At 42.6% G+C, this 12498-nt stretch overlaps 1 protein-coding gene across 1 annotated transcript in view; it reads left to right on the top strand.

Moving 5' to 3' along the window:
- Positions 1–12498, top strand: part of TDRD9 (tudor domain containing 9) — a 109349-nt gene that overhangs the window by 29053 nt on the left and 67798 nt on the right. Inside the window, exon 7 of the mRNA XM_023205356.2 lies at positions 11086–11189. Within this exon, the coding sequence (XP_023061124.1) occupies positions 11086–11189 (104 nt within the window). The remainder of the gene's footprint in view (positions 1–11085; positions 11190–12498) is intronic.

The raw sequence follows: 12498 nt of genomic DNA, 5'->3' as shown, positions 1-12498 counted from the left end.
ATTTTTTTTTTTTTTGGAGATGGAGTCTCACTCTGTCACCCAGGCTGGAGTGCAGTGGCTGGATCTCAGCTCGCTGCAAGCTCCGCCTCCCGGGTTCATGCCATTCTCCTGCTTCAGCCTCCTGAGTAGCTGGGACTACAGGTGCCCACCACCTTGCCTGGCTAGTTTTTTTGTATTTTTTAGTAGAGACAGGGTTTCACTCTGTTTGCCAGGATGGTCGCGATCTCCTGACCTCGTGATCCACCTGTCTCGGCCTCCCAAAGTGCTGGGATTACAGGCTTGAGCCACTGTGCCCGGCCGCTACTGATTCTTGATATTGATCTTGCAACTTAACTGAATTGATCAGTTTTAAGAGTTTTTGGGTGGTGTCTTCAGGTTTCTCTCTCTCACTCTTTTTTTTTTTTTTTTTTCTCGTCGAGACAGGATCTTACTCTGTTGCCCAAGCTGGAGTGCAGTGGCATGATCTCAGCTCACTGCAACATCTGTCTCCCAGGCTCAAGTAGTCCTCCCAATTCAGCTCCTTGAGTAGCTGGGACTACAGGCATGTGTCACCGCTCCTGGCTAATTTTTGTATGTTTTGTAGAGACAGGATCTCACTCTGTTGCCCCAGCTGGTTTCGAACTCCTGGGCTCATGTGATCTGCCTGCCTTGGCTTCCCGAAGTGCTGGGATTACAGGCATGAGCCACTGCACCTGGCCAGGTTGTTCTATGTGTAAGAAGACTATATTGTATGCAGAGAGATGACTTCCTCCATTCCAATTTGGATGCCCTTTATTTGTTTCTATTGTCTTATTTCTCTGGCTAGGACTTCCAGTACTATGTTGAAAAGAGTGGTGAGAGTGGACATTCTTGTCTTGTTCCAGGTCTTAGTATGACGTTAGCTGTGGGTTTGTCATGTGTGGCCTTTATTGTGTTGACGTATGTTCCTTCTATACCTAATTTGTCTAGAGTTTCATCATGAAAGAATGTTGACTGTATTAGTCCATTTTCATACTGCTAATAAAGACATACCTGGGTAATTTATAAAGAAAAAGGGGTTTAATGGGCTCACAGTTCCACATGGTTGGGGAGGCCTCACAATCATGGTGGAAGGCAAAGGAGGAGCAAAGGCATGTCTTACATGGTAGTAGGCAAGAGAGCCTGTGCAGGGGTACTGCCCTTTATTTTCTGGGAACTGGATTTATTTTCATAAATTGTGAACATAATAAATACATTGCATATCCCTGGCAAAATTATTGGTCCTGCTTTTATACCTAATGAGGTTGAAAAATAAAATGTCAGATTATGATCAGCTATAAAATTATAGATTCATTTGGGGTGGAAAGTAATTTCATTATAAATACAATTTTATTTTTATTAAACTTACATTTTCTAATATAAGTTGTATTTATCTAAACCTGAAGGAGGATTGTATTGTAATGGTGAATCCTTGATAATATATTCTTAAGAAAGGTTGCATGTGATTTAAAACTATTTTCATATGGGTAATACATTTAGAGGGCTCAAAAGTCAGGTGTATTTCAACATATTCCCTTCCTACTGTTTTCCTCTATCTGTCCAGCAATACTCCCATGAAGAGGAAACCATTGTTACCAATTTTTTAAGAATCCTTTTATAATTTTTTATGCCTGTACGAGCAAATATGAATGTGTTTCTCTTTTCTCCTGAAACGGCAGCATTCTATGCTCATGTTACTTTTTTCACTTAAATTTTCAAATATTTTCTTTCTTTCTTTTTTTTTTTTTTTTTTTGAAACGGAGTCTCACTGTGTCGCCCAGGCTGGAGTGCAGTGGCATGATCTTGGCTCACTGCAAGCTCTGCCTCCCGGGTTCACACCATTCTTCTGCCTTAGCCTCCTGATTAGCTGGGACTACAGGCAGCAGCCACCACGCCCGGCTAATTTTTTTTTTGTATTTTTAGTAGAGATGGGGTTTCACCGTGTTAGCCAGGATGGTCTTGATCTCCTAACCTCATGATCCACCCACCTTGGCCTCCCAAAGTGCTGGGATTACAGGCGTGAGCCACCGTGCCCGGCCTTGAATATTTTCATATCACTATATTGTTTTTTCTTCCTTAAGAGCCACATGACATTCATTCATGTGTATTATATATACACCATTCTTTATTAACTAATATCTGATGTTTTTGGTCTCACTACAAATAGTGCTTCAGTGAGTAACTTTGCACACATATCATCACACATATGAAAGTGTATCTTGTAGGCCAGGGCTTCTCAGCCTCTGCACTATTGACATTTTGGGCCAGATAATTCTTTGTGGTGGGGAAAGTCCTCTCCATTGTATGATGTTTTGTAACTTCCCTGCCTCCACCCACTGGATGCAAATATCATCCTTCTCCGCCTTACACTTCAGACAACCAAAAATGTTTCTAGACATTGCCACGTGTCCCCTGGGGAGTAAAACGCCTCTCTGTCGAGACCCCCTGTGTATACTTTTCTAGAATATTAATTTTTGAAAGTGGAATTGCCAGGTCAAAGGTTATATACATTTGAAATTTTGATGGACACTGTCAAATGCTTTGTATAGGAGTGTAACTTTTGTTAAAAACATCTGTGATGTTAAACACTAGTCTTTACTACAATGAGATGGCTGAGTAGGCTTCATTTACCATAAAAAGACATATTTTGTCAGATCTAATTATGTCAAAGACAGGCCAGTGATGGCCAGTAAATGTAGCACTTTATTTTGCCAACTTTTTAAATGACAGTATTTCAAAAAAACAGAAAAGTTGAAAGAGTTTTATAGTGAACACCTGTATGCCCATTACCTAGATTCTGTAGTTAAAATTTACTTAGTAACTCCTTAAAAAACCTACTAACTAAACTTCACTTTATTTGGTTTGACTGGTTTTTCCATAATGTCCTTCATTCCGTGATCCCATCCAGAATGCTACGTTAGATTTGGTCGCCATGTTTCCTTAGGCTCCTCTTGGCTGTGGTAGTTTCTCAGACTTTCCTCTTTTTTTATGACTTTGACAATTTTGAAGAGTACTGGTCAGGTATTCTGTAGGACACCCTTATACTGGAATTCGACTAATGTTTTCCTCATGGTTAGACTTGAGGTTATTGGTTTTAGGGAGGAAGACCACAGGCCGAGGTGCCATTTTTGTCACATATCAAGGGTATACACTATCATCATGACCTTTACTGGTTGTCTGAAGTCTTTTTAACGTTTTTTTAATTAAAAAAATTTAAATTGTCAGATAATTCGTGGGGTACATAGTGGTGTGATACATCCAATGCATGGTGATGAGCTCTGTAACTAGCATATCTGTTGTATCAAACATTTTTTTGTGTGTGTATGTGTTTGTTGGGAACATTCAGTAGCCTCCTATAGCTATTTGAAACTACGTATTATTGTTATCTGTAGAACACTGGAGCTTCCTCCTCCTATCTAGCTCCTTTTGTATCCTTTAACAAATGTCCCTATTGCCTCCTTTCCCCTGCCCTTCCCAGCCTCTAGTATCTTCTGCTCTACTCTTTACTTCTATTAAATAAACTTTTTTTTAGCTTCTACATGAGAACATGCGGTGTTTAACTTTCTGTTCCTGGCTTATTTCACTTAACATAATGTCCTCCAGTTTTATCCATGTTGCTGCAAATGACAGGATTTCACAGTTTTTGTGGCTGGATAATACTCCGTTGTATATATATTCTCCATTTTCTTTCTCCATCTGTTGTACACCTAGGTTGATTCCATATCTTGGCTATTGTGAATAGCATTTAACACTGTTAGGAAGGGATACCTCAGTCTGGGTAATTTATAAAAGAAAGAGGTTTGTTTGGCTCACAGTTCTGCAGGCTGTACAAGAACCATGGCACTGGCTTCTGCTCAGGGAGCTGATGTGTGCAGAGATCACATGGTGAGACTGGAAGAAGGTGGGTGTGCCAGGCTTTTTGTAACAATCAGCTGTCAGGGAAGCTCTGGTAGGAACTAATAACAATGAGAACTCAATCTCCCTGTCAAGGGAGGGCATTTATCTATTTACGAGGCATCGGCCCCCATGACCCACACACCTGCTATTAGGCCCCACCTCCAACACTGGAATCAAATGTCAACATGAGATTCGGAGGGGACACACTATAGCACTGATGATGTAGATTTTAATCACTGGAAAGGCTGTGTTTGCCAGGTTTCTGCATTGTGCATTACTGCCTCCTTTCCATATTGTACTCTTGAGAAACAAGTAGCCAGGTGAGGCTCTATTCAAGGTAGGGAGGAGGTAGCACTTAGATTCACAACATTTAAACATTTTGCATTTTCTGACTCTTTTTTTTGTTTTTCTTTGAGATTGGGTCTTGCTCTGTTACCTAGGCTGGAGTGTAGTGGTGTGATCATAGCTCACTGTAACCTTGAACTCCTTGGCTCAAGAGATTCTCCCATCTCAGCCTTCCAAGCAGCTATAACTACAGATGCATACCACCATGATTGACTAATTAAATTTTTTTTTTTTTTGTGGAGATGGGGTCTTGCTCTGTTGCCCAGGCTGATCTTGAACTCCTGTCCTCAAGTGATCCTCTTGCCTTGGTCTCCCAAAGTGCTGGGATTACAGGCATGAGCCATCATGCCTGGCCTCTGACTAGTTTGAAATGTGAGAGTGATGATGGTTTATCAGTCTTCTTTCCAGCTGGCTGAAGTCTAATTAATTCCTATTGATGTTCATTGTGTATTTTCTGTTAGAGCTCACAACACTTAGATGCTTCCTTGTGGACCCGCTGAGGAGCTGGGTCAGGCCTTGCCATTTGCTGTCTGGGCCCGTGTGGTCAAGACAACCCAGCTTCTAGGCAACCAGGGCCCCCTTGCCTCATGGGTGGGTTATGTTCGGTAGAATAGCGAGTGTCCAGCTTTAGCAATATTTATCCAACATCTTGTTTTTGGTACCTGCTAGGTGCTCAGTAAATATTTCAGTGAATGAATAGGCAACACTTAGCTATATACAGATGTTCCTTGACTTGTAATGGGGGTGTGCCCTGATGAAACAGTTGTGAGTTGAAATCATTAAGCTGAATATTTATTTAATACACCTATCCTCCTCACCTACCTTGAATGAGTTCAGAACACTTATTTAGCCGATAGTTGGCCAAAATCACTCAATACAAGGCCTATTTTATAATAAGGTGTTGAATATCTCATGTTACTTATTGAATACTGTGCTAAAAGTAAAAAGCAGAATGGTTTCATATCATTGTAAAGTCTAAAAATGTAAGTTGAATCATTGTAAGTCAGGGACAGTCTGTTAATTTTGAGCTTATAAAAATGGTATTTTGTATAGATCCTATTATACAGCTTTCAGAGTCAGAGGAGCTTGGTTAAAATTTCTGTTGTGTTACTGTCACTACTCTTGCCATGTTACCTCACCACACTGTCTGCTGTTACAAGGCGAAGCCCCCTTTCTTCATGGGGCTCCAGCCCTGCCTCTTGGGTTTCATGTCTCATCCTTCTTCCCTTCGTAGGAACCTCGTCTGATCTGCTGTCCCCTCCCCGTTGTTACCATTAATGTGTCTTTCTCTGCTGTCCTTTTCTTGTCCACATTGAAATGTAACTGAAGCTCTTTCGCCTTTGCCAACACCCACCTTAGGTCTCAGGCTGCTCTCCAGCCTTTTCTGGCCCGTGGACTCTCATATTCTCTACTTTTCTACCTCCCACAGGCAATTCATTTATTGCAGGGTGGTGTCCCCTGTTCCCACTCAGACTGCACCTGCCAGAGTCCCTAATGACCTCCTTGTCGTTAGGAGAGCTCAGCCCTAAACTTACCTGGCCTTTCTGCAGTATTTGACACTGTTGGCCACTTTGATTCTTGAAACTCACCCTCTCTTCAGGTTCTGTGGTGCCCTCCTGTTTTTTTCTGTTACCAACTGTGGCTGTTTCCTTTCAGTGTCCTTTGGAGAATCCTTTTCATCCTTTATATTCAGCTTCTGAAAAAATTTTGAAGGAGGCTGGGTGCAGTGGCTCATGCCTGTAGTCCCAGCACTTTGGGAGGCCGAGGTGGGCGGATCACCTGAGGTCAGGTGTTCGAGACCAGCCTGACCAACACGGAGAAACCCCATCTCTACTAAAAATACAAAATTAACTGGGCATGCTGGTGCATGCCTGCAATCCCAGCTACTCGGGAGGCTGAGGCAGGAGAATCGCTTGAATCTAGGTGGCAGAGGTTGTGGTGAGCCAAGATCGCGTCATTGCAGTGTAGCCTGGGCAACAAGAGCAAAACTCCGTTTCAAAAAAAAAAAAAAAAAAAAATTGTGAAAGAACACCCTTAGGAAAAGGGTTACATAAAATGTAAATGTGTACTGTAGTGAAATTGCGAAATGGACATCCATGATCAACAACCCGGGTCCAGTAGTAGAGCATGGCCCCCGCCCCACCTGGACTCGCTGGGTGTCACTTTTTTTTTTTTTTTTTTTTTGAGACAGAGCCTTGCTCTGTCACCCAGGCTGGAGAGCAGTGGTGTGCTTTCAGCTCACTGCAGCCTCTGCCTCCCAGGTTCAAGTGATTGTCCTGCTTCAGCCTTTCAAGTAGTTAGGATTACAGGCATACATTACCATGCCTGGCTAATTTTTGTATTTTTAGTAGAATCGGGGTTTCACCATGTTGGCCAGGCTGGTCTTGAGCTCCTGACCTCAGGTGATCCTCCTGCCTCGGCCTCCCAAAGTGCTGGGATTACAGACATGAGCCACTGCGCCTGACCTGCAGCATGTCACTTTTGGCCCTCACCTCTCTACCTTAGGGCGCAGCTTTACATAATCCACTTTATGGCTTTGTTTTTCATCTTTAGGTCTTGAATCCACTTAAGATGGATTTTGGATTGACATGGGGTAAGAGGTCCTCCTCCTCCAATGTGAGTGTCTTGGCACCATTTATTTCCCCCTCCACTTGTGGCGCCCACTGTCTCATAGGCTGCATGTGCGGTGGATGTGCCAACTTCCCAGGCTTCAGCTTGGGACAGAAACACTGTCGCTGTGTCTTGCTGTGTGGACAGAGTCACACTGGCGGAGCACTTCTGTGAGAGGAATGGCGGAGCCCCTCCTTGACTCCATCTGTATGAATTATCATGGTGCCCCCACCATGTCCCTGTCCCTGTCCCCTGCCTCGCTTTTTGTCAGAGCATCTCCCCTGACATAGTGTGCCTTGACTTACTGCTGTGCAGTGTAGGAAAGTAGAGGCGCTGTCTCTCATGTTTCATCCCTATCGCAGCACACAGGAGGGGACTATTCAGCAAGTGGGTCAGTGGGCCAGCAACTGGTGTGCCTCATTGTTGTCTCAGGCCTGGCTTAGAGAAGCAGGCTGTGTTTGGTATCTTATCAGTGTGCTCAAAAAATATTCACTGGCTTGGAACTAAGTGAAATAACTTGTGAGTCAGTGCCATGCCTTTTATATGGCTTGTTTGTAGGAAAAAACTTGTAGATGAGTTTGGATGCCACTGTTGGTGTTTGTGAAAAGTATGCCTTTTTTTTTTTTTCCTATTCCTTTTTTGTGTAGTTGTGTTATGACAAATATTATTATTTGGATAAAGTAGAAAACTAAGATAAAAGTTAAATATTATGGCTGGGCGCAGTGGCTCATGCCTGTAATCCCAGCACTTTGGGAGGCTGAGGTGGGAGGATCAATTGAGGTCAGAAGTTTGAGACCAGCCTGGGCAACAAGGCTGTCTCTACTAAAAATGCAAAAATTAGCCGGGCATAGTGGTGGGTATTTGTAATCCCAGCTACTCAGGAGGCTGAGGCAGGAGAATCGCTTGTACCTGGGAGGCGGAGGTTGCAGTGAGCTGAGATCATGCCACCGCACTCCAGCCTGGGCAACACAGCAAGACTCTGCCTCAAAAAAGGGTTAAATATTAGGAATAGATTTATTAGACATGCTTTTTCAAAATTATTAATAAAAGTCAACTTTTATTTTATTTTTTTGAGACAGAGTTTCATTCTGTTGCCCAGGCTTGAGTGCAGTGGCGCAATCTCAGCTGATTGTAACCTCTGCCTCCCAGGATTGAGTGATTCTCCTGCCTTAGCCTCCCGAGTAGCTAGGATTACAGGTGTGTGTCACCACACCCGGCTAACTTTTGTATTTTTAGTAGACGTGGGGTTTTACCATGTTGGCCAGGCTGGTCTTGAACTCCTGACCTCAAATGATCCACCTGGCTCGGCCTCCCAAAGTGCTAGGATTACAGGTATGAGCCACCGTGCCCAGCGTAAAAGTCAACTTTTATAAATTATTTGGAAACTAGCTGACTTAATTTACTCTAAGTAAAAATTGGAAAAAGAATTTGCCTCTGTAATTGGCTTCTCTGATCACCTGAAGACTTCTTTTGATTTGTCCTCATCAAAATCAAATGCAATGTTTTGCACATAGTATTTAACAAGTAAAATTATTAATTAAAAAAGCTTCTTACTCTGGGTGAATAAAACCCAGGATCACTATAAAATAGACTTTTCAGAAATTCAGAGACATCTGTTGTGCTGGATACTGTAGAAAGATGCTTGTGTAGTTGTGGCCTCAGCTCCGGGAAAGCTGGACAGTCACCATAGTAAATTGGTAGCAGTAGAGTGGGGCACTGCTGAAAAGATACCCAAAATGTGGAGGCAACTTGTTACTCAGTAAAAAGGCAGATGATGGAACAGTTTGGAGGGACTAGAAGGAGACAGGAAAATGTGGGAAAGTTTGGAACTTCCTAGAGATTTGTTGAATGGCTTTGACCAAAATGCTGATAGTGATATGGAGAATGAAATCTAGGCTGAGGTGGTTTCAGACGGAGATGAAGAACTTGTTGGGAACTGGAGTAAAGGTGACTCTTGTTATGTTTTAGCAAAGAGACTGATGCCTTTTTGCCCTGCCCTAAACATTTGTGGAAGTTTGAACTTGAACGAGATGATTTAGGGTATCTGATGGAAGAAATTTCTAAGCAGCAAAGCATTCAAGAGGTATCTTGGGTTCTGTTAAAGGCATTCAGTTTTAAAAGGGAAACAGAGCATAAAAGTTTGGAAAATTTGCAGCCTGACAATGCAATAGTAAAGAAAATCCCATTTGCTGAGAAGTTCAAGTCAGCTGCATAAATATGCATAAGTAACGAGGAGCCAAATGTTAATCCCCAAGACAATGGGGAAGATACCTCCAGGGCATGTCAGAGGTCTTCATGGCAGCCCCTCCCATCACAGGCCTGGAGGCCAACGAGGAAAAAGTGGTTTCGTGGGTTGGGCTTAGGGCCCCTGTGCTGTGTGCAGCCTAGGGACTTGGTGCCCTGTGTCCCAGCCGCTCCAGCTGTGGCTGAAAGAGGCCAACAAAGAGCTCATGCCATGGCTTCAGAGGGTGCAAGCCTCAAGCCTTGGCAGCTCCCACATGTTGTTGAGGCTGCGGGTGCACAGAAGTCAAGAATTGGGATTTGGGAACCTCTGCCTAAATTTCAGAGGATGTGTGGAAATGCCTGGATGTCAGGGTAGAAGTTTGCTGCAGGGGCAGGGCTCTCATGGAGAACCTCTGCTAGGGCAGTGCAGAAGGGAAATGTGGGGTTCAAGCCTCCATGCAGAGCCCCAACTGGGGCACCACCTAATGGAGCTGTGAGAAGAGGGCCATTGTCTTCCAGACCCCGGAATGATAGATCCACTGACAGCTTGTACCATGCACCTGGAAAAGCCACAGACACTCAATGCCAGCCCATGAAAGCAGCCAGGAGGGAGGTTGTACCCTGCAAAGCCACAGGGGTGGAGCTGCCCAAGACTGTGGGAACTCACCTCTTGCATCAGCGTGACCTGGATGTGAGACAGAGTCAAGAAGATCACTTTGGAGCTTTAAGATTTGACTAACCTGCTGGATTTTGGACTTGCTTGGGACCTGTGGCCCCTTTATTTTGGCCAATTTCTTACATTTGGAAAGGCTGTATTTACCCAATGCCTGTACCCCCATTGTATCTAGGAAGTAACTAACTTGCTTTGTGACTTGGCACTGTGGACTTCTGAGTTAATGCCGAAATGAGTAAAGACTTTGGGGGTACTGTTGGGAAGGCGTGATTGTGTTTTGAAATGTGAGGACATGAGATTTGGGAGGGGCCAGAGGCAGAATGATATGGTTTAGCTGTGTCTCCACCCGAATCTCATTTTGAATTCTCATCTGTTGTGGGAGGGACCCAGTGGGAGGTAATTGAATCATGGGGGTAGGTCCTTCCTGTGCTGTTCTTACCATAGTAAGTCTCATGAAATCTGATGGTTCTGTAACGGAGAGTTTCTGTGCACAAGCTCTCTCTCTTTGCCTGCTGCCATCCATGTAAGATGTGACTTGCTCCTCCTTGCCTTCTGCCATGATTGTGAGGCTTCCCCAGCCATGTGGAACTGTAAGTCCAGTAAACCTCTTTCTTTTGTAAACTACCCAGTCTTGGGTATGTCTTTATCAGCAGCGTGAAGATGGACTAATGCACAGCCTACTTGGGCAGTTTGCCGCTTGTGGTTGGTGCCCAGTGTTTGGCAGCAGTGCCTGAGGGGCAAGTTTACATTATCTGGTCTTGGTGTCTTTGCTTTAATAGACAAAATAGTCGAGGAACCCCTAAACCTTGGTAGACAGATACCTCATCATGTGGTTATGTTATCACCACACATTGGTAGATATGGATGTGATGTTACAGTTTTCTGGTACTTTTGATATACAAGGTAACTTTTCACACATGAAATCTTAGGGAAATCTTAGTGCTCTTTGAGGTAGGGTTTTGAAAGAGGGGAAGGGCACTGGCTTTGAGATCAGGAACTCCTCCTGGGTTCCGTAGACATTTGGTGTAACTTAATTGATGTCTTCAAAATAGACATCCTGCTGAACACACTGCCTGTGCATGTCTGGGCTCTTTGAGCCATTCTTGCTCTGGTGACTGGGCGAGGAGATTGATGAGTATGGTACTTTATGTGTCCGCTGTCCTGAGCAGTGCTTGGCACACAGCACGTGTTCAGACATTGCTGCTAATAAAAACCAAGAGCTTTTATTTAGAGAGTTTGTTACAGTGTTGTACTAACAGTGAGAGCCACTCCCATCCAACCCCAGTTTTCTTCTGTAATCCTGTTTTGGTGTTGCAACTTCTTTCTCTCACTGTTTTTAGCTCTCTCCTCATCTCCTGGAGGAGCCGGTGATAACTAAGGATATATATGAAGTTGCTGTCTCGCTCATTCAGATGTTTGACGACTTGGATATGAAGGAGAATGGGTAAGAGACACTTCAGTTGGTAATGCACTTTAATGTGTATGTGATTTAAAACATTACTCATTTGGAAACTTCTTAGTGTTTTTATAAGAAGGTTATAACTATAGGTACTTTTTCAGTAGTTACTGTATATATTTTAAAACCAGGTTAGTATTTCAGAATTTTTTAAATTGGAAATTTCTATTTTAAATAATTAAAGCCATGCTGAGTGCAGTTCCCAGCCTGGCAACAGAGCAAGACTCTGTCTCAAAAACAAAAACAAAAACAAAAACAAACAAAAAACCTGTATATATATCATATGATTGAGCCTTTACAGCACTAATTTTACTACATCTGTCTCCATAGTTTTGCCTTTTCCAGGATGTCATGTAGTTGGAATTATATAGTATGTATCCTTTTCATGTTGCCTTCTTCTACTTAGTAGTACGTATTTAGCTCCCTTTATGTCTTTTTATAGCTTAGATAGCTCATTTATTTTTAGTGCCAAATTCCATTGTCTGGATGTACCAGTTTGTTCATTCATCTTCCAGATTTCCTGCTATGTTCTGCTTTAGCTGTGTCCCATTAGTTTCTGTTATGTTGTGTCTTCATTTTCATTCATCTCAGAGTATTTTCTGATTTCCGTTTTGATTTTTTTCTTTGGTTTATTGGTTTTTAGGAATGTGGTGTTTAATTTGCACGTATTTGTGAATTTCTCCCCATTTTTCCTGTTATACATTTTGAATTTCATTCTATTGTGGTTGGAGAATTATTTCTGTTCTTTTAAATTTATTGAGGTTTGTTGTATGCCTAGCATGTAGACTGTTCTGGAGAATATTACATGTGCCCTTGAGAATAATGTCACTCTGTTGTTGTTAGATGGAGTGTTCTATAAATGTCTTTTAGGTGTAGTTGACTTACCGTGTTGTTCAGGTCTTCTACTTCTTGATCTTCTGCCCGGTTGCTCTCTATGTATTATCGAAAATGAGATAATGATATCCTCAACAATTGTTACTGAATTGCCTGTTTCTTCAATCGTTTCTGTCAGTTTTTGCTTTATGTATTTTGGTTCTCTGTTGCTAGGTGCATATATGTTTATACCTGTTTTATCTTCCTGATTGATTCACCCATTTATCAGTATAAAATGCCCCTCTTATCTCTCATAACACTTAATTTTAAGACCAATTTTGTGTATTAGTATAGCTACTTCACTTTTCTGTAGTTTGCTGTTTGCATGACACATATTTTTTCATTCTTTTACTTTCAGTCTACTTAGTGTCTTTGCATTTAAAGTGTATCTCCTGTAGACAACATATTCTGAGTCGGATCGTAT

Source organism: Piliocolobus tephrosceles, chromosome 6 (genome assembly GCF_002776525.5).
Source record: "Piliocolobus tephrosceles isolate RC106 chromosome 6, ASM277652v3, whole genome shotgun sequence".
Classification (NCBI taxonomy): Eukaryota; Metazoa; Chordata; class Mammalia; order Primates; family Cercopithecidae; genus Piliocolobus; species Piliocolobus tephrosceles.
Note: the sequence above shows the minus strand (reverse complement) of the source record. Positions and strands in the feature narration are given on the sequence as shown.